This window comes from Talaromyces stipitatus, genomic scaffold (assembly GCF_000003125.1).
Source record: "Talaromyces stipitatus ATCC 10500 scf_1105507295549 genomic scaffold, whole genome shotgun sequence".
NCBI classification, from domain to species: domain Eukaryota; kingdom Fungi; phylum Ascomycota; class Eurotiomycetes; order Eurotiales; family Trichocomaceae; genus Talaromyces; species Talaromyces stipitatus.
The window spans coordinates 530,078-552,409 of NW_002990117.1; the positions used below are offsets into that span (position 1 = coordinate 530,078).

The window sequence follows — 22,332 nt, forward strand, 5'->3', positions numbered from 1 at the left end:
GGAAGAGAGCTATGGGCAGGACATTGCATTTAATATGTGCGCAACGATATGTATGAGGGAATAATGAACCCGTGAGACGGAGTGGATCAAACAAGAGAGTGTGTCGGTATAAAGAGCCCAAGCTAAGACAAGTAAATATAAACAACAAGGATAATATCGGCGCAAACCAGCGATTGTATCAGCGGAAGTATCAGAGAATGAATTAATCAGAGTGGTGAGTCTTGACCGACTTCGCACATTTACTCGCCGATCGCTGTCGAAAGGCGTGCCACGAAGGAAAGCTGCATCACATGCAGGCCGTAGGCCGGAGTCGAAGAATGGACGGCGCACGTTATAGAATTGGCGCTACGGCGTAAACGGGGCTGACCAAGGGAGGAGACTGTCCTGGCGAGAATATAGTAATATGGCGACGAAGACTTTTCAAGATGGACCAACTCTGCCTGATGATTGGGCCATGCTCACCGCCCGAAGTGGGCGCGCCAGCGGGGGAGGAACAATGGTTCAGCCGAGATCCGCTTATCTGATGGCGCTAAGATAACTTTGGCAGAACTTTTACTCTCTTCACCTCAGCAGAACAAACAAACATTCACACAGCCATCATGTCGGCAGTCGAGGTCGCAGACAGCGGAAAGACCGCAGTAGGGATGCGGAAGAATGGTACGCCTTTTATCTCAGCTTTAAGAATAATGACTGACGAGATCAGGCAAGAATTGGCACACCCCAAAGAAACCCTTCCGGCCCACCGCTGGCTTGAAATCATATGAGAAACGACTCGAAGAGCGCAACAACCTCGCAGCGATGAAAGAGCGCGAAAAAGAAATGAAAGAAGAAAAGGAAGCTGAGCGACAGGTACTTCGCAACACACAAGTCGAGTCGAGCCAAGCTAATTTGTACTCTGCAGAGACATATCCAAGCAATCAAAGATCGAAGAGCCGCCAAGGAAGAAAAAGAGCGATACGAGAAGATGGCCGAGAAAATGCACAGAAAACGAGTCGAGAGGAAGAAGCGGAGGGAGAAGAGGAATAAATTATTGAATTCGTGATTGTCGATGTTACGCTGTTGGACTTGGTTATACAAAAGTACAGGAGTTTGGAGTTTGTTTTACTTCCACATAGGACATTGATTCCCTGGTATATTATCGAGTCATTGCATTTATGGTGGTGTTGTGTTGAAGGTATGTGAAATCACTGGCTTAAGCGTGGAGCTTGACGTTGATCTAAAATCTCACCAGCTAAATAGGCTCTTCCTCTCAAAATTAGGAACGCAAAAATACATGATTATTACTCAGAGAAATCACTACTAACTCTGGTAGCATTATGCTTGCAGTCTGTCAATAGAAAAATAGGAGCAAGTCAATTACTTTCATCTCATCCAGATTGCCCGGGAATTACCCGGTGTAGGTTACCTCCAGGCTTTGACATGTCGAGCACCCTCCTGATTCACTTCTCATATAACAAAATATATCTTCTAGACAGCCCCCTGGATCTTCATCTAGCGGCCATCCTTATTATCGATATCGATATGGCGAACCTCACACCCTTCGATCATGATATTATCACAGGACATCCCCTGAGTGGTGGGTTTTATAAGGGCTTACTAGGTGATACAGATGAGGCCGATAAGGTCCCTGCTAAACCTTTCGAGCTAACAATGAAAATATTACACAGGCTTTTCGGAGAACGTGCAGCTATCCATTTGCAGTCGAAGAAAATTGGCGTTTCGCTATATTGTGAGATTTTCAGGACCTGGATCTGCATGCAGGAGAACCCTCACATGTTTCAATACATGGAGTTCAACCACTTGACAGGCGAGGTTAAGAGGAGGGCATCAGATGTCGATGTTTGGAGTGCTACCTTCAATCTCCCTCTGCTCCCCTCCTATTAGTCTTTCGATTGCTTCTTCTTTGAGTCTGCTGTTTGCCCTACAGATCGCATCGTGCAGGGGCTCTATGATAAATACTTCAAAGGAAAATCTTGGACGCGCCGTGTCTTGGCTGTACATGATGCAATAAGAGGTGAATGTATTAATGGTTGTTGGTATCCAAAGCCGCCTATCCCATGGTTGTTTCACCTCCAGAAAAGGGTGCTTTCGAGTGAACGGCACTATTATTACACAACATCAGGAGCCATGGATTTCGTTAGCGATGACTATCCACTACAGGGTGACCTACTCCTCAAGCTAAGACCAAAACAGCCGCTTGACAATGTTCACGATTGGTGGGATGTTTGGGTGGTAGGGGAAATCAGGCAGTCCGATCAGAACGAGGCACTTCGCCAACTCCGACGATATGTGAGAGATGTGTTTGCCTCTCAACCAACGCGACGTCTCGTCCATGCATTCACGCTTTGTGGTTCATATTTTGAGCCAAGGGTGCTTGATCGTTCGGGTTGCGCTAGTCCTGGTCCCTTCAACATTATTTATGACGAAAGGCGTCTCATACAGATAATTGCTGGTCATGCGATGATGACCGATGAAGAACTCGGCTTAGTCACATTAATCAAGGAGGATGACGGTTATCGAGTGATTAATATTGAATCCGAGAACCCTCAAGAACCTGGTGAGCTACAAATTAGTTTTGAGGCCAATTTGTGCGTCAAAAAGAGATTGTCTGTAGTGGAACGTCATGCTTTCTGACGAAATAAGCCACTTCAGGAGACTGGGACTATGTGACCAAATTCTCATGGACTTCGGATAGACGAAAACAAGAGTTGGATCTTTTGAGACTAGCACTTTCAAGAGGAGTACAGTGTATCGCAACCTTGGTCGGCTCCAAAGATGTGACTAGTATTAAGGACATACGGTCTGGCTTGTATTTTCCTAACGCTCACCGTGCTCGGGGAAGCTCTAGAAGTACCTCAGGTACACAAGGGGAGTCTCGCCCTCGAGGCCTGAGCGCTTTATCCAAGTCAGACGGCATTGTTGATACAGAGAAGACGGCTGGAAGCGCCCAAAAACGTCCCATAAGCACATGCGAGGACTCGTCTAAGCGGAGAAAGCACGACTGCCGCAACCTAGCAGATGGTCAGGTGACAAAAGCTGAGTATTCAAATGCTCAAGCACAAGGCACTAGCTTGAATGACGCGGAAAATATCTCTTACGACAATCGCATACTGCGTTGCCTTGTAATTTCCCTCGCTGGAAAAGCCTTGTACAAATTCCAGAAGAAGTCTGAGCTATTGGGAGCTCTCCGCGATACTATTCAAGCACACAAGAAGCAGGAGACATATACTCATGAGCGGCATAGCGACCTCGATGCTTGGCGAAACTGTGTCATGATATATTTATTCTAGTAGTTCTAATGCAAGAGCTTTTCATACCCAGCAATTAAATCAAAGTTTACATAGTCTAGAAGTCACCACACAATTAGAATTACATCTATAGAAGCCAGTAAGCAATATACCGGTTCATTAGGGTTGCTAGGGTTGTTAGGGTTAAATTGCCCACTTAAGGGTAGGTCTCCGCAGCCGAGGTTGTCTGACGTCTTAACTCCAATTCCAACTTCTACTTATCCTATTGTGTCGACGAGTTACCACAACGTAACACTCTGCCGTTAATTACCATGGACTGAGAACAGGAAAGCAAGGCCTATACAACTATTGATATTCTCATGACTCAATCCTAGCAGAATGGACAAAGAAGGCGACAAATCGTCCTCTCGCCTGCCGACTTCACGAACATTCCCAGTCAACATTCACCACCGTCACCATCGCTCTGAAGTAACACGTCCATCAGACTATACACAAACCAGTCAGGACCAAACGCGCAACGGCACTGAGGAGCGTCAACCGTGGACTCGGAGGTTGTTTGTCGATACATCTGATCTGGAGCCATCTTCCTCAAACGAGAAGACCAGTAATAAAAACGGCGAAGGTCATGCTAAATCACACAAATATTCAAAGTCTAAAGATCACCGTCTTCCCCGAGCTGTTAATCAGATTGCTTCCGCCGGCGGAGCTAGGAATTTATTACCAAATCGACCGTCATTTCATCGACATACGCAAAGTCATGGATATCCATATCTTGGTGGAGACAGGGACGCAGAATATAGCTTTCTGAAGCCAATACCATCGAATCAGGATTCGTCACGGCCTATATTTCGATCGAGATCTTCGAGTGTGCAGAGAAATGGCGGCAGTCAAGCGGCTAGTTTTGTGGTTACGGAAGAAGAGGATAATGAAGCTATGAATCGGAGGCTTAGTTTGACGACTACGAGGGGGAGAGAAATCAAGACGGCGGAGGATTTGAGTTTGGCGAGACACGAGCGTGAGAAGGGGGAAGAGTACGTGCACTTTAACTGAATTCATTAAATAATGCAGCTAACGAAGAGTAGAATCCTGAGATCAAAACTTGCGTCCATAGGCACGCTTGCAACAGACATTACGCGGCGACTGGATTATACATATTACAACCTTCTCGAACGGATATCAACTCTCCACTTAACAATCAACACGTTCCAAGAACTGGTCGATTCCAGCGTAGCATTACACGAGAATTTCCAACGCGACAATTCTAATCTTGAGTCTGACATACGCAAACAGCTTGCAGATTTCGCAAAATTCGATCCTCAACGGCAGAGGATAGATGAATTGGAGAGTCGTATGAAAGCTGGGAAGGCCAAGATGGAGGATTTGGGGAATAGACTTGATAAAGTCCGACAGGAGATTGAAGGATGGGAAAGGAGAGAGGGAGAGTGGCAGGCAAGGGTCAGTCGGAGATTGAGGGTTTTGGGAGGATTTCTCGGGGGGTTAGTGTTGGTGATTATTGTTGCGTATATTGTTCGATTTACTTCGACATCTATGTCTTCGTCGGTTGAACACCTTGACTCGAAGATCGATACGTCCTCGCAGTCTTTGTCCGACACACATAGCACTGATGTTCATGTCGACGTCAAGACATTCCTGAAATCACCACTGCTCACAAAACATTCACCAGAAGCCAACACCGACAAAATCGAGCATCCATCTGCGAATATACATTCCCATCAAAGCCACCCCCCCGATCCTCTCCGCCTATTCGACGAACTTTGAGTCTTCTATCGCATTATACCCATTGTCATAGCATATATTTCTATTCTTTTCATAGTATAATAATGCATATACCACGAAATGGATCAAATCAAGCAGCGGCTTTCTTCTTCTTATCCTCAATCAACTCCACATTATCCTCCGGGACCTTATCCCCATGCACATCAATCAACCACTCAAATAAATCATCACTCACATCCCCCTGAACAGTAATCTCCTCCGTTCCCGCCGGAGACTTTGTGACACTCGACCCCGTCGCAAATTTCTTGCCCAACTCTTTCGCAACTTTCTTCAGATCTAAACCAAAGGCCTCCAAACCAATAACAACAGTAACGAATTTCCGTTTGTTGCGTTCAACACGTTTAATTTGGATTTTGGAGGAGGCTTTGCGTTCTGCGTCGCGGGTTTCGGCTTGGAGGGCTTTGGCTTCTTTTTTGGCGGCGTCTTTGGCTGCTTTTTCGCGCGCGGTTATGGAGAGGGTTGAGAGGTTGGCGTTTATTGCTTCTGTTTATTATCAGCCTTGATGTCTATTTAGAGGAGGGATCAGAGGGGAGCGACCTTCAGAGTATAATTGTTGATGTAGATCTGGGTACGTCTTCTCAAGCCATTCTTCGCATTTTTTGGATGTGCCGCCAAATTCGCAGTACTTTAAACCATCGTTATCAGCTAGACGGAAATGAGGGCAGGCGGTATAACATGCGAGTCATACCTCTGGTGGAAGAGTGCAAACTGCAACCAAAAAAAGTTAGCACGCATGTCATAAAATATTGATAGCGGGGAAGATGAGGTACCTCCGCAGTAAACAATGTGTCTTGCTCGTGATTCCACGGGTTGATCTGCTTCTGCCATATTTCTGCTCTTGGATCAATTCTGTAACTGGAATAATATATAGGGTGGAGTGGAATTGGGTATCTTGTCAGTAGGTAGTGGTAGAGCTTGGTCGTTGCGGAGTTCGAAGCTTTCGATCTTCCGCTGATATTGGCGGGGTGGGATGGATGTGATTGGCTGGTTGGATATACAGATTAAATGTCATCTTTGCTTAACATCAACTGATAATTATTAGTTTATAAAAGACAGATAAAGAGTGGATATTTATTCTCGGGATATACTATTTAGTCAATCCGAGTCATGTGTGAATTTATGTACATGGATGAGTACCTGGGTTAGTTCCGTATAGCATAGGATTCTTCTACGCTTCGAAAATGATCAAAAGATCAATCTCGTATTCTAACAAAGAGAGAGCTCTCTCATGAATTCATATGCGTCCGACTTCTTCCGATATTTCACAGGATACGTCCTGGATGCTTCTGATATCGCCACCACTCCGACTGTTTAACCTAGGTTGTTTCTGTCGATCGTTGCTGCATTGTAGTTATGGCTGAGCTTATCATGTCAACTCATTGACAAAAGACGTCGTGCCGGTGCTCATATAGGACAACGATTGGACTGAGCTATCTGTACTTGGTAGGCCGACAGCTGTCTCAGAATCATATCTAGCACGACGTGATATATGGGTCTGGACATCATGGCATGCAGCCTATATACACCTTGTACATGTACCATGGCCGCTTTGTTGCACGTCCGTGCGGAGACATTTTTCTGTGGCGAATGCTTTCTTATATTGCCAGTTCGCGGCGATCCTTGATCTGAAATCAATCGAGATGCTTCCCGTTCGCTGATGTTTCTCGTAATAAGACGTCACAACCGTGGAATACGAGAAATTGGAGCAGGTCTTTCTCTCATCTATGGTACGTTGCATGACAATGGATATAGCAGGGACTGATAAACCATTCGTTGGAGTCAGGTATTGACGACATATCTGTAGCTAGATAGCTATCAGTGCATGATGAGCATAATTCGGGTTGCCCTATCAAGTAACCAATGTTATCTGTTCATATCAGCATGTCCACAAATATACTTTTGTGAGGGGAGCGAGGCTCAAGCACAGACATGCATTGTGGCTTTGTTACATGTCCATCCAGGGTTCCCAGAGCCAAGGGAATGATTGGCCGACAAAATAAGCCGAGCATGCCGGTCAATGGAAAGACACCAGCATAATGAACGAGGGCTGGACGGGAGACAGGGGTCAATTTCCAGGGTGGTACGGCCGAACAGCCAGTCTGCGGTTTTGAGCGGGTAATGGGGAACCGATTAATAGTTGATGATCTTAAGTGTCAGTGCCATACTTTTATACTTACGTACACACCGATTATTCTATCAGTGTATTCGAAATAATCGACTCAAACTTGAATGTTGGATGATGCACTGACGTTGGATATGGCGTGCAGCTGGAGTATGCGAGATAGCTTAGTCTAACGTCCGTCCACCAGAGAGTTTCTCATGCGAGATATTTATATCCATGCTGTATTACCAAAGTGATACGTACGCGCGCAAAATTGGTGTGCAGATTCAGCATGGAATAGGAATGCTGTCAGCCAAGTGCAGACGCTAAAAGGATCTAGAATCGAGGAGCCCCACGGTGCATCGATGGGCTGAGGCTTTCTCCATACGGAGACTCCATACGGAATATGTGGAGTGGACGAGGTGCGACGATAGCGAGACTCGCCCAATGCAGGCTGATAAAGAGGAAAGAGAGTTCGTTTATGAAGGGAGCGAGTCAGCGAGAGGGAGAAAAAGAAAGAAGTCAAAATAATGAATCAGGGAAGCATCTTAGCAGCACTAGCTGAATGTGGTTAGCTGGTGGTTACAGCCAATCAGCGTCGCGAATTGGCGGTACAATACGTGATACATGAATATTACACAATATTACATACAATTACATACAAACATCCATATTACCCATACATATACATATCCTAGATGCAAGTTGCTGCAGTAATTAGATGATTCCGACCAAGATGGACTAATTTCTTGATATCGGCAACCCGGAGTGTAGCCCTCCTAGACACTGACAAGAGCAGAATTCCAGGAATCTCAGCGGGGCTCTGCCGGTCTAGAGAGTCTGTGGAGCCGTTTTCATCTATTGACTGTTACATTGACAGCACAACATTGATAACCTATGTACCGTGCTGCTAGCAGACAGTGTGTAGTTACTTCTGTCGTACATATCCTCTAGATAATATTCTTTCCGTTTATTGACGGTACGTATTGTTATCAGTATGTATTGACAGTATTAATGTATCGATCGAATCGTCCGTGCTCATTCAGCCAATCATTCTTCTCCAAGCTAACGCCATCGGGCTAGTCCAACGCCTTCTGAGGCCTTCTAAGTTACTGCTAAATTGTTAGTTTTGCTGGTAGATTTTGGTAGGTGGCGATCCGGCTTTTTTTCGACCTCCACGCTCTTTCTCTATCTCACCCTGGACTGTACATACCGCGCGCATTGCCTCTGGTCGTACCTCTCCATCAGTCCGTCTATCAGTTACCCCTCGAATGTGCACTCCGACTCGCTGTGGTACCTTCTGACATATACGCAAGACATGTCGAGGTGATAGCAAGAGGCAATCGGCCTGACGACAACCATGTCCACAGTGGTGGTTTCTGATAGGGATGACCTGATACGCCCTCCTCGCACTCTACAACCGCGCTTCATTGAAGAAAACGAAGAGTTATTCAACGAGCCCATGTCGGACTACTTTGAAGACGCTGAATTCTCCTCGACGACCACGTCCAAACTCGACTTTCGACCAGCTCTAGTGTCGCCTGTGTATACCCCGACCTTGAGTAGTTTGTCGTCTGAGGTGACGTCCGATGGGGAAGGCGATGAGCTAGCTTTGCCCGCGTTTGAGGCAGAATATACAGAACAGGAAGAACAACAAAAAGATAGCGGCCTGTCTACGCCAAAGACTACACAAGCAGCGGCACCGACTCCCACCGGATTGGATCCCTTGTTACGAACATCGAGTGACGATGCATCGATAGAGTCCGAGCCCGAGCGACATGTCGATTATTTATCTCACGACTGGAGAGAAGAAGATATCTGGACATCATGGCGTTATGTCGTGGCTCGGAAGGACCGGTATAGTAATGGAGTCAGATTAGAGAATGCTTCATGGCGGACATGGGCTAAAAACAAATACGGACTGCGGACAGTATCACCCGAAACACTGAACTGGTTAAAGGACTGTGATGTGACGTGGTTGTATGGACCTCTGCAGACAGATTTCAAAACACCAAAGCAAAAGCCTCCACCACCGAGTGGACTGTCATCGACGAATTCATTCTTGGACCGAAAATCCATTTTGAAGAAAAAGACTGCTTCCGAAGCCATCCTGCAGCGGTCGTTGTCACAACATACTCTTTTGAAACACGCCGGTGCTATATTACAAGCACAAAAGGCGGAACATTATTCACGAGGCAAACCCGCGTTTGAACGGGCCACGTCTGATATGGGTGTTCCTTTGGCTCGCATACCGGAATATTCATTCAACAATTCATCATCCGCCCACTGCACACCGTTAGAATCAGCTTCGTCAGGGTTAGTTTCGCCGAGTGAAAAGCGTCATATCCACTTCAATAATGAAGTGGTGCAATGCATTGCCGTTGAAGCCAAGGATTACGGAGAACACGATGTTGATCCGTCGTTGTTTTTCCTTGGAGAAGAGTACGACAATGACTACGACGAGTATGGAGACGATGACTATGATCACCGCAATAGCTATTACAATGATGATACTGCAGATACAGAGTCTGACGAGGGAGTTGTCATGATGAAGCAGGTCAGTTCTCGATCGTTCCCAGCCGGGACGACGACATCATCTACGTCGGTGTCGTATATCAGTAGTTCGCGGAGTACTCCAAGGAGTAGTACTAGTAGCGAAAGTAAGACGATTGCGCCTTTGCCACCGACCACGTTGAAGTGTCGATCAGATACACCTGAATTGCCGTGGAGCTCGGGTCAAGACGACACACGAAGCCCTAGTAGCAAGCTATCTCCAACGCCATCAGTAGAGACGTTACGGCCACCAAGACCAGAAGCTAATTTCCTTCTTGACGATGACGATGACGAGCAAGAGCCATACTGGAGCGCTAAAAACTCCCGACGACACACCTATGACTCCTCGCACAATCGACCCTGGTTCGTCAACCCCGAAGATCGCCAAGAATTGGAATACAGCGAGGGCGTTGAGGACGACGCCAGCAAAAGCGGAAACCTCCATCTTACGCCGTCTGGAATGTTTATGCCGTACGAAGAAGGCGAAGAAGCGTCGTATACAGGAATGTTTGGCCGGATTGTCGATACCGTCAATACAGCCCGGGATATTGCGCATGTTATATGGAATGTTGGATGGAGGAAGTAACCTCTATCCTCTTTTAATCTTATTCGATTCTTGTATTTATCTTACCTGCAAGTTTGTTGGCGGTTTTTTACATCAGGCTGGATCAAGTCAAGCGTTTATCTTCTATCATTTCTTCATTTGAGTTATGACTTGATGATTTCTGCAATATTGATATACACTTATTGGGTACTTGGGTAGAGGGATAGGTAGTTTAAATACAGGAGTTTGATTTATTTTCGTGACTTGGTCGGATAATTCTAGTAGTTATGAACAATCAGTTCACTTAAGCAGATACTCTGCAGTAATATCAGCCGGACTAAGGTGGAGTACCTCGGACTAATCAGAGCTAAACCCCTAACCTTCAGCTCTTCCCCGACAATTCACGGACTGTACGCGACATCATTCAAGGAGGAGAGCAGCACACGAATTAAAGACAATAAATATGACTTGATTTCTACCTGGAGGATCTGTGATTATCTATTGAGCGCGTCGGGAGCACTGTTTACCTCATTCCATATCATCACCTCACGACCATCTCAATCTCCACGCGACAAGACATACGACATGGAAACCCTCAATCCCTCCGACCTCGTCAATCGCCTCGGCAGCGACGAAGACGCTGTGCGCAAAATGGCCGCCTTCAAATTACAAGGTAGCATCGGCGACCCATCGTTTGCGGACATCTTCATCGCGGAAGGCGGGTTGAGTAAACTGCGGTATTTGACGTTGACGACGGCGGGGAATACGTTGGCGTATAGTTTGACGAGTTTTGCGCGGTTGTTGGAAGTTGATAAAGGTTGGGAGTATGTGGATGAGGAGGTTGTTGAGAGGGTATTTTCTTCCTATCTACCGTCGTGGAGGAAAAGATGGAGGCTGACGACGTGTAGATTGTTCATTTGATCGTGACGCATCCCCTCGTTAATATTCTACGTGGAGCAATGGCCATGCTCGTTTCGATTGTTTCCCATCCTCACAGTGTCAGTCAACTCGAGCCCGAACAGACGCCAGCAGACCCGAATAGCCAAGAAAGAGAGGTATATGGATTTCGAGCCCTCAAGCCCGCCATTGATAGACAACCTCAGTTTCTCGAAATGCTAGTCAGCAGATTATCCTCCGCCGACCATGCACTATGCGCAAACGCGTTACAGCTTATAAATTCATTAATGCGGGACTCAATCACCAATGACGAGGAATCGGAGTGGCCGAAATTCATTAAAAAGTTACAGGATCTAGGTGTGATTCGGGCTGTATATATCTTGATGCAAGGAAGTGCATTACAGGATCATGCGCATCCATTGATTGAGTTTCAGTCATTAACAAAACTGTTGCTGAGGAAGTGGAAGAATGTGGCCGTGGATTTAGAGAAGCCGGATCACAGACGGGCATTGAAGGGGATTCATTTGGCGAGTAATCCGGAGAAGAAGGAGGGTAGCACTACAGGCAGTAGTGCTGGTGGTTCTTCTGAGAATGGGACTGGAAACGAAAGCGATATGAAGAAATCGCGCAGACATAACCCTGAGAAATGGAGACGGCTCGGTTTTCAGAGTGAAAGTCCTGCTGCGGAGTTTCATGAGATGGGTTTTTTGGGTATGATGGATTTGACGGATTACGTTCGGAAGCATCAGGATGATTTTCAAAAGATGTTATTGGAACATTCGACGAAACCCGCTGAGCAGCGATGTCCCATTGCCAGGGCGTCGTTGGCTGTTACATCTGTGCTCTATGAACATTTTGAAGTTGAGAAGTCAGCCACAGACGACGCAAAAAATTATCTAGTCTTGGAGTCGCGGTCAAACTTCGATAAAGTGTTCAAACCGCTATTGCTGCACTGGTCACGTATACATGTTGCGGCTTTGCACGCTTTTTTCCGTCTGTGGAAAGCTACCAGTGCTGAAGTTGCTGATTTCGACAAGATCGTGGAACTAGTCCGGATCCTGGTGGAATCTGTCGTCGGAGGCGCACCGCGTACAAAGGATGTGCAAGATGTTGAGGAGGAATTGGATGATTTCGAATATCAGCGTCTACGAGAACTGCAGATGGAATTGCTCGAACTCACGTACGAAGATGCATGGGGTCAGCATCTGAGACAAGTTCGGGATGAATTACAGCATGAAGCATTACAATTCGTAAAAGAGCAGAGGATTCGTTGTCTGCTACAGGGTGCTTGGTTTCCGAATGAGCCAGCGACAGCTTCACCCAGGGCTGATGATTTGAGTCCGGTCAAGACGGCAGATTTGAAGAGACCGTCATATGGGTATAAATATGTGCAATTGTCGCATAATCGGAGATATCTACACTTTAGTGATTTTGACTCTATCAAAGAGACGGCACCTGTTTTGGATAGTCTGTCTAATAAGAGTAAGCCCTCCGCTTTTCTTCTGGTTGTCAATAAGCTGATTAGTGCATAGTCGATCTATCCATCGTCTCTTCAGTAGTATCAAACGTCTCTGCCTCGTCAGACGACTCGTCCGGTTCAACTATCAAAACCACTCCTGGCGGCGCATCTTCTCTCAACCCTCCGCCCGGCACATCCTCATCCTCAACCACAACGATATCATCCACCAAAATTACCATTCATGGCTACGCTCCCACCATCGCAACCTCTTCATCCGGCATCCCCAGATCCCCTAACAAAGACAGCAGCCACACACGCACCGGCAGTAGAGCAACTCAACGCGAAATCCCACTCTTGACGCTCCGTCCACAGAGTCATAGCATCGCTTCTGAATGGTTAGACGGGTTACTGATGTTATTGAACCAACAACCCATCACGGCTGAGACGAATAAGCTGGTGAATCTGATTAGTAACTACGGCTTGAAGATCAGGTTGTTGAATGTTAGGTTTGATGATGCGGCATTTGCGGGTGAGACACCTAAGATTCCGAGTAGGGAGGGATTGGATGAGGATTATTATTATGATGTTTTTGGAGGTGTATGATTCCCCCCTTTTTTTTTTTTCTTTTCTTCTCGATAATATTGTTTTTGTTAGCGATTTTTGGACATAATGCTGGTTGGTCGATACCTGGATGGATGTTTCAGTCTAATTATTTAAGAATATGGGAATTAATGTATATATATCAGTATCTTTCTTATATCCCAGAACACTACCTATCTATCCATGATTCTCTCTCGAAACATTGCAAGACTCATAGGTTTGTAAAATCTATACGTGAATTCAAATCAATGGTCTACATAGCAACAACCAAAGTAACCTTGAAAGCTACTGACCAATTCGTCTTTCTTGGATGTTTTGTCTTCGACCCAATCGGTATGGATGAAACCTACACATTGTTGATATGGGAGCATCATCTTCCCCTAAGTAAGCTTTTGGTTGGTTTTGCATGAATCTTTGAAATCCCTAGAAATATAGACTAGATTGCGTACGAGCGAGAATAGCAGCTTTATTACCGTCTCCTGCATCCGATCTTTGTACATCATGGGAGGAGAAGAATTCAGAGCCTCTCGTCTCGCGTGGCATTATCGATCTATATCCTGTGCCGACTTCAGGTGTAGCATGGTGCTGCTCTGCATCCGTACTAGAAACTCTTTCCCGGGAAAAATTAGGACGTTGTCTTGGGATGTCGTTATCATAATGGACATTTCTTGGGTAGCTGGGTGCGGCGCCAGTTGAAACCGCAAACTCCATCACAGGGGACGCTTGTGGAGAGGTTATAGTATCGTTTTCTGTGACGTTTTCCGGGGAGTGGCCGGTCGATAGTGGCTTGAGTTGATCCTGGGGCTGATCCCTTTCAGCAGAAGGTTGTTGTATGAGGTACTTCTCGGATTTGGCTTGCCACCATGTTTCAATATCCTCTGTCAGCCCGTCTCGCAGAGGTAGCTTCCGCCATTCTTCCATGAGTGATTGTTTCCCCTGTCTACTCTCAATCCCGGACTTGACTGATGCCTTGACCAGGCCTGTTTCGTCATGGCCGAGTGAGTGTAGTGTTGCCAGTGCTTCAAATAAGGCCAGTTCTGTGACGGCAAGTCGTTGTTCCAGCTGAGTGATATAACCCAATGGTAGACCTCTACTCCTGAGTCAGTTCATGATCTAAGACAATCTTTGAATCTGTCGAGTCACCTTTTACCACTCTCCGGATAGTTGCATTTTGATGGCTCTCCTAGGCATTGTGAACAAACTGGTCTTCATTCCATAACCATGTCAGATCGCATCAGCGCACTCACTCATACACACAGAAATCGAATATATGTAGCAAGACATGCTTACATTTCGCGGTCACACTAGATTCGAGTAATCCGGTCAGAATTTCGCGTCATACGAGAGATTCATGCTGTATCTGCAGATATACCTTGCACTTTTTCTGCCTGCACGGTTCACAGGCGATTGGATGCAAAATTTCTCTCCTGACCGTACCTAAGCAAATCAGACAGTGGGTCTCATTTTTGGCATATTCATCCTACCAGTATCCATTTCGGTGTTCCAGTTAGCTATTAGTTATCGCTCATTGGCACTTCTGAAGCTGAGGTTCCAGCTGCAGCTCTCAGGGTCATCATGAGTTTGAATATTTCATGAAGTGAAGCATGTTGATATCTGGTTTAGTGCAAACAGGTCAAACATGTGAACCACCTCCGGAATTGAATAACCCCGGGCTTGGATAACCAGTGTTGAATACTCCGTCCGGAGTCGCACTTTATTTACTCCGTCCCTGCCATCTTATTAAGGTTGGGGTATATATATGAAGCTACGTAGAGGTGAAAGGATTCAGCCAATCATCTCCGAGAGACGCGACCTCGATCGTTTTCTTCTTTGGAAGGAAGCTTCTCACATCTATCCTACCACATTCATGATATGACATGGAATCGACCGCATGGTCCTTCTTTTGCGAGGCTCATTCTACCGTGCAATTTCAATATTGAAATACAAATATGAGTCGGTTTTCAAGATGAATTCCTGATGCTTGATCAGGTCAACCATGGCTGACACTGGCGAATTTGATGTCCACCGCGAGCTCAAACGCCGTCGATGTGCTCCTACAAATACTGGGACTGGCACTACATATACATCTCCACGCGAATATGGTATCATGCGCAAAGACGATACATCTATCAGCTTCCTTGGCAGCTCCAGCGGCATCCACTTTGTCCGCACGGTTTATAATGCCTTTGCCCGTCGCTTCACAGACCTGCAACAGGCCAGAGACAGCGGACATGAAACCGTAGTTCCCGGTGAAGATGATCATATTCACCGTGCTCGAGGTCAAGGCAAAGCTCATACTTCCCTATGGAAGAAGCAGGAGCTCGACACGACCAACCGGTCGCTTTCATTTGAGGAATTGGTACGATTAACACATCATTATTTCGAAGACTGGCATCCAATATACCCTTTCGTCAATGCGCCCCGTATCCTTCGTGTTATGGAGCAAATCAGCCAAAAAGGGCTGAAGTCGATTGATCGGCTAGATGCAATCATCGTTCGGTCTATTATCTCTATTTCTGCAATCATGAGCCGAATGGGCCTGACATATAATCCGACCTCAACACCAACTATTTCTGTGGAACTAGTATATCAGACGGTCCGTGAAGCTATGAGCACTCTCTGGGAACTACAGACTGAATCGCCTTCCATTCCTCTACTGCAAGCCGCGTTCAGTATCCAGTTGTTCTTAACTTCTATTTTATGCTTGAATACCGCTTCTCGAGTCGGAGGTTTTGTGACTCGCATGGCCTTCCACCTGGGCTTACACCGCTGTCCGACACGATATTCCTGTTTTACCAGTGAAGATGTCACGATGCGCCGTCGTATCTTCTGGTCCATATATTGCCTAGAACGATATCTCAATCAAGCACTAGGAGTGCCACTTAGTATTCGTGATGATGATTTCGATGTTTGCTACCCACAAGCCGAAAGACATTCAGCGGGCCCAGAGGATATGGGTGTCAACGCAGAAGATAGTCGCCTTAGACTCCTAACTCATTTGGCTAAATTTGCACGATTGAGAGGCTTGATTTCTGAGTTGCGGAACAAATCGATCATGCATAGCCAAGAAAATCTGGCAGATGCTGCTGAAGTGGACAGTGCACTTTTGAAATGGTGGAATGAGGTGTACGATGATGTCTATACACTTGAATCTGATTCTGAATCCCCTCTTCAACCATATCAAGCGTTGTTGCTCATTGTGTCGAGGCATGAGGCTACCATTTCCTTGTATCGACCACTCCTTGCCGCCCATAATCCCACTGCTGCAGATTATAAGACCGCTTTTCAACTTTGTATCAACTCCGCCAGGTCTTTGTTGGTTGCTCTGTACGATTATATTAACACTGGTTCGAACATGAATCGTCGCTTTCATATAGGAATAAGTTCAGCTCAGCAACGCGCTCCTCTAACATCACCTTCATTTACGTCAGCTGTCTGGATGTCATGTATGATTCTCATATATGCGGCCTGGACCGGTCACTTCACCAACAAAGGCGCTTTGCGATATGCTCGCGTTGGAATTTCTGTGCTTCGCAACATTGCTATAAGAGAAAGTGACTGGCCAGAGACATGTATCCATGCTATAGAAGATTTATGCTCAGCTATGGAGAACAGCTCACAAAACGGCACACCGTCGGTCAGGCAAGAGGGTCAGCAGCTTAACCCTACAATATCATCTCAACACAATGACACACACTCATTCCGAACATCGACATCATCTATTGACCAACACTCAAGGCTACGGAACCCTCGACTATCAGATCATAATCAAGAACGCTTCTCAGTCGCAAACAACCAGCAATTCACTCCCTACCAAGTACAATCACCCCCGATAACCTTAGATCATCAATCAAGGATTTCTATTGACGAGCATCGCCATCTTCAGGAGTACCTTGCGAATCCCACGTACGATAGCACTGGTATACTGGCCAAAGAAAGCGACATCTATAATCCAGCAAGTGTGGTGTTTGGAGATTCTTCTGGAAACGGCCTTTCCTACGGCATGGTCCCCCAATATGCGCCGACTTTCCCAACTTTGAATGGATTTTCGATGAATGAGGGGTGGACTGTAGCCGACGGACCATGGCTCATTCACGGCGACTTTGATGTTTTATGAATGTTTTATGAAAAGTTCATTTACTCTATGGTCGAGAGAATATGTCATAAGTTCCCATCATTCACTAACCGATATCCATATGAGTCTTACTTTATACTATGAAAACTCTCATTTCACCCCCAGCTTTCGAATCTCCGCGACGACTGCTTCCGTGACCTCCTTGGTAGTAGCGTTACCACCCAAATCTCTCGTCAAAACACCCTGCTCGCACACATTCTCCACACATTCGAGTAACTTACTCGCTGCATCCTTCTCACCCAACCAATTGAGCATTTCTACTACTGTCCAAAAGGTTCCCACGGGATTGGCAATCCCCAAGCCAGTAATATCAAAAGCGGAGCCGTGGATGGGTTCAAACATACTGGGATTTTGGCGTGTAGGATCTAAATTCGATGTTGGGGCAATTCCAATGGAACCTGCTAAAGCGGCTGCAAGGTCAGAGAGAATATCGCCGTGCTATGTTTGCATCATCAGCTTCAAGTTCTGATAGGCTATTAGGTCCTTGAGTTCTCATAGTCATACCAAGTTTGTTGCCACAATTGTATCGAGGCTCTCTGGTTTAAGAACCATACGCGTAGTCATTGCATCCACAAGCATTTTGTCAACGGTCACATCAGGGAAGTCCTGTGCCACTGCTTTGGCAACCTCATCCCAGAGCACCAGGCCATTACGCTGAGCATTGCTTTTGGTGACAACCGTGAGCAATTTGCGTGGTCTCTGCTGAGCAGTTTCAAAGGCAAACCGCATAATCCGCTCGATGGCATGGCGACTAAAGATGGCTACCTCGGTGCTAACCTCCCAGGGACGACCCTGATGCGAACGTCCTCCCTGGCCGGCGTATTCACCTTCGCTGTTTTCACGAATGATGACCCAATCGAGATCGCCAACGGCGCAGTTCCGGAGAGGGGACTGAGTACCTCGGAAGACTTTTGTAGGTCTCACGTTTGCATATTGTTGGAGAGGCTGGCAGATGGCTAATCGGAGACCCCAAAGAGAGATGTGATCCGGAACATCTGCAACCTAAATGAGTCATGATACTTCTAAGCATAAAGTCGAGCCTCTTACCAGGTGAACCCACGGCGCCAAACAGAATAGCATCATGCTTCTTCAATCGATCCAAACCGCCATCAGGGATATATTCACCAGTCTTTTTGTACGTGTCGGAGCTCCAGTCGTAATGAGTAAAGTCTAGTCGGAACGTTTCGAGCGTATCAGCCAAGGCCTTCAGCACTGTAATCCCTGCATCGATGACTTCCGGCCCAATTCCATCGGCCGGGATAGAAGCAATGCTGTAGCTGGGCATATCAGAACTATGTGCGGGAGACATACTGAGTGTGGCTGGCTTGGCTGGATTCTTTTAAGGTTAATCAGGTTGAAGAGCATTCAAGGGATCGAGTGACGATGAGAGGAGTTTATATGTTGCGAAACCCGCCGTAGCCCCTCATGCGACTTTTCTAAACGCTGTGAAGTCTTATCATAGCCAAGTCTGAAGCTTGAAGTCGTGCTTTGGTTGGTGGGTTATGGGGAAATATGTCCGAATGCAAGAACCCTAGTCGGACAAAGACAAGTCCGGCCCCTCCTCTCCGGCACTCCCCAAGCGCCAATGGAAGATGGTGATATGTGTTTGTACTTTGTCTAAAAAGTGGTTTTTGATCTATCCAAGGATATAGAAACGGCTAAACTGACACTTGTTGCTGTTGAACATAGCAAGAGGTGAAGAATGTATGAACATTCGGAGTGGTCGCTGAGGGTTAGGGTTATCGATAAGATAGCTAGGACCAGACTCGAGATCGGGGAATTGTTCACTCCTCACCTTCCAATCAACCTGAACCTCATCTCAATTACCTCAGCATTATCATCAACTAACTACATACGTATCAATGTAACAACTCTTATTGCACGAGCGATGATCATGGTATACTGTTTACCAATATATCAACATCGTCATCACCATGGCTGCTCCTCCCGCCAAAAGGCAGCGCAAACTGGTGGTGCTCTCATCATCAGATAACGAGGACTCGATTGTACCGTCGCCATCAGTGGATTTGACCAGTCCCGAGAGGAAGAGTACTTCTTTGGTATACACTTTATCATTCTCTATCAGATTTTTCCTGGCGTTTAAGCTAATCTTTCAGACCTACTCTAGATCAGCGGTGAATACTAGTATATCATCATCATGCGAGAATCCTTCGAAGCGGTCGAAGACAACAGCATCAACAACAACCAAATCCAAGATGAGTGAGAAAACCAAGTCGCGCGCGTCTTCTCGAAAACAACCGAAGGATTCGAAAGTGCCAACTTCCCCATCACCAAAGAAAAAGACTCGTCAACAAAGACAGCTGCCAAGTGAATCAACACGATCATTGCACAATTTCTTCCAGCCTGCAACCGATGAACAACGATGGTCATTCACCAAATCAGATGCTGGCTTACGACAAGCAGAGGAGGCCTCCTCCTTTGCGGAAGAACTGGAGGATGATCTGATTGAAGATGACTGGCTCGAAGACGACTGGATTGATGGCAGTCTTGAATCTGCGCGTTGTTTGGATAAGCCGTCGAATGAACTTGCAATTCGAGATTCGGCCAATAAGAACAGCACGATGGCGTCTGCAATTTCAAAGACGGTTTCGCGTACTTCTTCGAAGCGGTTTATACTGGATGACGATGAAGTCGTCAAGCGGACAGACGTAGCTTCTACGACAGAAGAGCCGGGGCGGAAGCCTTGGTCAGATCAATATCCGCCCACACTCCTGGATCAATTGGCTGTTCACAAAAAGAAGGTGGCTGATGTCAGACAATGGCTTAGTATTGCGTTGTCCGGGAGAACTAGGCATGTAAGTTTACTTCTGTGTCCTACTGCGTTGATATCAACCTGACGAGGATAGAAAATACTTGTACTCCACGGTCCCGCAGGATGTGGAAAAACCGCAACTGTCTCGCTGCTTTCCGACGAGCTGAACTTCGACATTGTCGACTGGAAAAATCCCTTCGGCACTGATACCGGCAATGGCCAATACAGTTCTCTAAGCTCTCAATTCGACTACTTCTTGGGCCAATTGAACAGTTTCGGTGGTCTTGATCTGAGTGATTCTTCGGCTCCTTCAGCATCAAAGACCCATATAACTAAACAGACATCATCGCCGTCGGCCCAAAAAAGAGTTATATTGATAGAAGAATTTCCAGCCAATTTATCCTGGGGCTCTACTGCGTTGTCTTCGTTTCAGACATCTCTCCGACGGTATTTAGCGTCAAGCTCATCTAATTCAAGAAATATATTCGGAAATACACCGGACACAACGCCGCCTATTGTCATTATAATCTCAGAGACAATGCTAGGAACGAGCGGAGCGACGTCTGAGAATTTGACCGCGCACAGATTACTCGGCCCAGAAGTGTATACTCATCCCGGCACAACAACCATCGAATTCAATCCTATAGCACCCACATTCATGCTGAAAGCCTTGCAACTCATCTTAAGAAAGGAAGCCAACCAGTCGAAACGTCAGTGGATACCGGGTATCGAAGTCCTAAAAAAGCTGTCTGAATTGGGGGATATCCGCAGCGCTATATCTGCACTTGAGTTCCTCTGTTTACGAAATGACACGACCAATCAAGGATGGAGTGGCAGGGTTGCTTGGAAGTCGTCAAAAACTACAGCTCCACTGACTGCCATGGAAAAAGAATCGTTGGAGCTGATTACGCAGCGCGAGACTAGTCTTGGTTTATTTCATGCTGTTGGCAAGGTGGTTTATAATAAGAGGGATGAAACTATAGACCCAGCGGAGACAGGACAAGAACTTCACGTTGCACCTCCAAGTCATTTAATGCATTTAGACCGCCCGAAGGTATCGCAGGTATCTGTTGAGGATATGATGGACAAGACTGGGACAGATGTTCACATTTTCACTGCCGCTTTACATGAGAATTACCCTCCATCATGCGATGGGCCGACATTTACAGAGACACTGGAAGGATGCATCGAGCATCTATCAGATAGTGATATCCTGGGCTCGGAAACTCGATCATTCTTATACAACAGCAGGAATGGAATTGGAACCGCGCGCGGTCGATTCCTAGGCTACGGCATAAGTGTTGACCGATTACGACAGGACGAAATCAGTTTCCATGTTGCGGTGCGCGGAATGTTGTTTTCTTTGCCGTACCCTGTGCGGAGGAAAGTCGATCAGTCTTCTTTCTTGGCATCATCGACTAAGGGCAAGCGCGTTGGCCCGTACAAACTCTACTATCCGACTTCGCAACGACTATGGAAGAATATTGAGGAAGTTGATGGGTTGGTGAATCTGTGGGAGAGACAGCTCTTGCTAGACCCATCTGGTATCAGGCACCCAGGCCAACACAGCGTTGCCGCTGTCCGTGACGGAGGTGTTGCGTCCTGGAAGGCGAATGCGATGAATTCGAATCTATCGTTGAACACAAATTCCAAACAACAAGACAATGACTCGCAGCAGATGCCTTTCATGATGTCTCGTGAAGACATGCTTCTTTACTATTTGCCGTATCTGTCCAAAATCATGGCTAATAATCATGTGAGTTCTCCCCGCGGGTTGGATCGAATCACGCAATTCAAAGGCATCCATCCTCCCGCGGAAGAGGACTTTTTAGAGGATGATGCACAGGAAGAAATCGAGGGTACGAATAGCCACCGACCTGGGATCCGGCGCTTGGACACGCACGATGTTGTAGAGAAAAAGGAGGACCAATTGTTTTTAAGCGACGATGACATTGAGGACTAATTTATGACTTGATTTATTTCGGGAGGTTGTATGATGACTGCATAGCCGGAGTTGGATATTGAATTTATATATTGTATCTTGATGCCGTAAAAGTCAGTCAGGCACAAGGGCTGGAACAGTCTGCGGAGACAAATACAGTAGAAGCCACGTTCCGTCTTTATGCCCCTAACTTTCTCTGCTCTATATTTACTTCTTCAACCGAAACAACATGAATTCATCTGAAATAATATAACATCAAAGAGAAATTGATGTCTCAATCCCG

General features: G+C 46.3%; 10 protein-coding genes across 11 annotated transcripts; 7 read left to right on the forward strand and 3 right to left on the reverse strand.

Moving 5' to 3' along the window:
- The first annotated feature begins 563 nt into the window (after positions 1–563).
- TSTA_010590 (rRNA processing protein CgrA) lies at positions 564–1,286 on the forward strand. Of its 2 annotated transcripts, none has more exons than XM_002483131.1 (4): positions 564–657; positions 704–849; positions 902–1,174; positions 1,240–1,286. In XM_002483131.1, exons 1-3 carry the CDS (start codon positions 600–602, stop codon positions 1,040–1,042), a joined length of 345 nt encoding a protein of 114 aa, XP_002483176.1. In that variant the 5' UTR covers positions 564–599; the 3' UTR covers positions 1,043–1,174; positions 1,240–1,286. The 2 variants fall into 2 exon arrangements, with proteins under 2 accessions (XP_002483176.1, XP_002483177.1); XM_002483132.1 differs by having other exon boundaries at positions 904–1,174.
- An 841-nt stretch (positions 1,287–2,127) lies between these two features.
- TSTA_010600 (uncharacterized protein) lies at positions 2,128–3,290 on the forward strand (the record flags this gene model as incomplete). Its single annotated transcript, XM_002483133.1, has 2 exons — positions 2,128–2,557; positions 2,644–3,290. The coding sequence occupies 2 exons, from the start codon at positions 2,128–2,130 to the stop codon at positions 3,288–3,290; spliced, it is 1,077 nt and encodes a 358-aa protein (XP_002483178.1).
- Positions 3,291–3,517: 227 nt separating this feature from the next.
- TSTA_010610 (uncharacterized protein) lies at positions 3,518–5,530 on the forward strand. Its single transcript, XM_002483134.1, has 2 exons — positions 3,518–4,279; positions 4,331–5,530. Exons 1-2 carry the CDS (start codon positions 3,627–3,629, stop codon positions 5,025–5,027), a joined length of 1,350 nt encoding a protein of 449 aa, XP_002483179.1. The 5' UTR covers positions 3,518–3,626; the 3' UTR covers positions 5,028–5,530.
- Positions 4,322–6,075, reverse strand: TSTA_010620 (RNA binding protein Tma22, putative). Its single transcript, XM_002483135.1, has 4 exons — positions 5,816–6,075; positions 5,734–5,753; positions 5,583–5,670; positions 4,322–5,528 (listed from the first exon to the last, which is right to left on the reverse strand). Exons 1-4 carry the CDS (start codon positions 5,871–5,873, stop codon positions 5,116–5,118), a joined length of 579 nt encoding a protein of 192 aa, XP_002483180.1. The 5' UTR covers positions 5,874–6,075; the 3' UTR covers positions 4,322–5,115.
- A 2,248-nt stretch (positions 6,076–8,323) lies between these two features.
- TSTA_010630 (protein phosphatase type 1 complex subunit Hex2/Reg1, putative) lies at positions 8,324–10,507 on the forward strand. Its single transcript, XM_002483136.1, has one exon. It carries the CDS (start codon positions 8,507–8,509, stop codon positions 10,283–10,285), a length of 1,779 nt encoding a protein of 592 aa, XP_002483181.1. The 5' UTR covers positions 8,324–8,506; the 3' UTR covers positions 10,286–10,507.
- Positions 10,508–10,828: 321 nt separating this feature from the next.
- On the forward strand, positions 10,829–13,285 carry TSTA_010640 (ELMO/CED-12 family protein; the record flags this gene model as incomplete). Its single annotated transcript, XM_002483137.1, has 3 exons — positions 10,829–11,095; positions 11,152–12,622; positions 12,673–13,285. The coding sequence occupies 3 exons, from the start codon at positions 10,829–10,831 to the stop codon at positions 13,200–13,202; spliced, it is 2,268 nt and encodes a 755-aa protein (XP_002483182.1). The 3' UTR covers positions 13,203–13,285.
- A 135-nt stretch (positions 13,286–13,420) lies between these two features.
- On the reverse strand, positions 13,421–14,774 carry TSTA_010650 (uncharacterized protein). The gene is made up of 5 exons (XM_002483138.1): positions 14,684–14,774; positions 14,572–14,636; positions 14,490–14,503; positions 14,343–14,405; positions 13,421–14,289 (listed from the first exon to the last, which is right to left on the reverse strand). Exons 1-5 carry the CDS (start codon positions 14,691–14,693, stop codon positions 13,623–13,625), a joined length of 819 nt encoding a protein of 272 aa, XP_002483183.1. The 5' UTR covers positions 14,694–14,774; the 3' UTR covers positions 13,421–13,622.
- Positions 14,775–15,195: 421 nt separating this feature from the next.
- TSTA_010660 (C6 transcription factor, putative) lies at positions 15,196–17,316 on the forward strand (the record flags this gene model as incomplete). The annotated part of the gene is made up of 2 exons (XM_002483139.1): positions 15,196–16,546; positions 16,589–17,316. 2 exons carry the CDS (start codon positions 15,196–15,198, stop codon positions 17,314–17,316), a joined length of 2,079 nt encoding a protein of 692 aa, XP_002483184.1.
- Positions 16,115–18,798, reverse strand: TSTA_010670 (tartrate dehydrogenase, putative). Its single transcript, XM_002483140.1, has 3 exons — positions 18,382–18,798; positions 17,839–18,329; positions 16,115–17,772 (listed from the first exon to the last, which is right to left on the reverse strand). The coding sequence occupies exons 1-3, from the start codon at positions 18,641–18,643 to the stop codon at positions 17,425–17,427; spliced, it is 1,101 nt and encodes a 366-aa protein (XP_002483185.1). The 5' UTR covers positions 18,644–18,798; the 3' UTR covers positions 16,115–17,424.
- A 470-nt stretch (positions 18,799–19,268) lies between these two features.
- On the forward strand, positions 19,269–22,164 carry TSTA_010680 (cell cycle checkpoint protein Rad17, putative; the record flags this gene model as incomplete). Its single annotated transcript, XM_002483141.1, has 2 exons — positions 19,269–20,150; positions 20,202–22,164. 2 exons carry the CDS (start codon positions 19,269–19,271, stop codon positions 22,068–22,070), a joined length of 2,751 nt encoding a protein of 916 aa, XP_002483186.1. The 3' UTR covers positions 22,071–22,164.
- Positions 22,165–22,332: the final 168 nt, after the last annotated feature.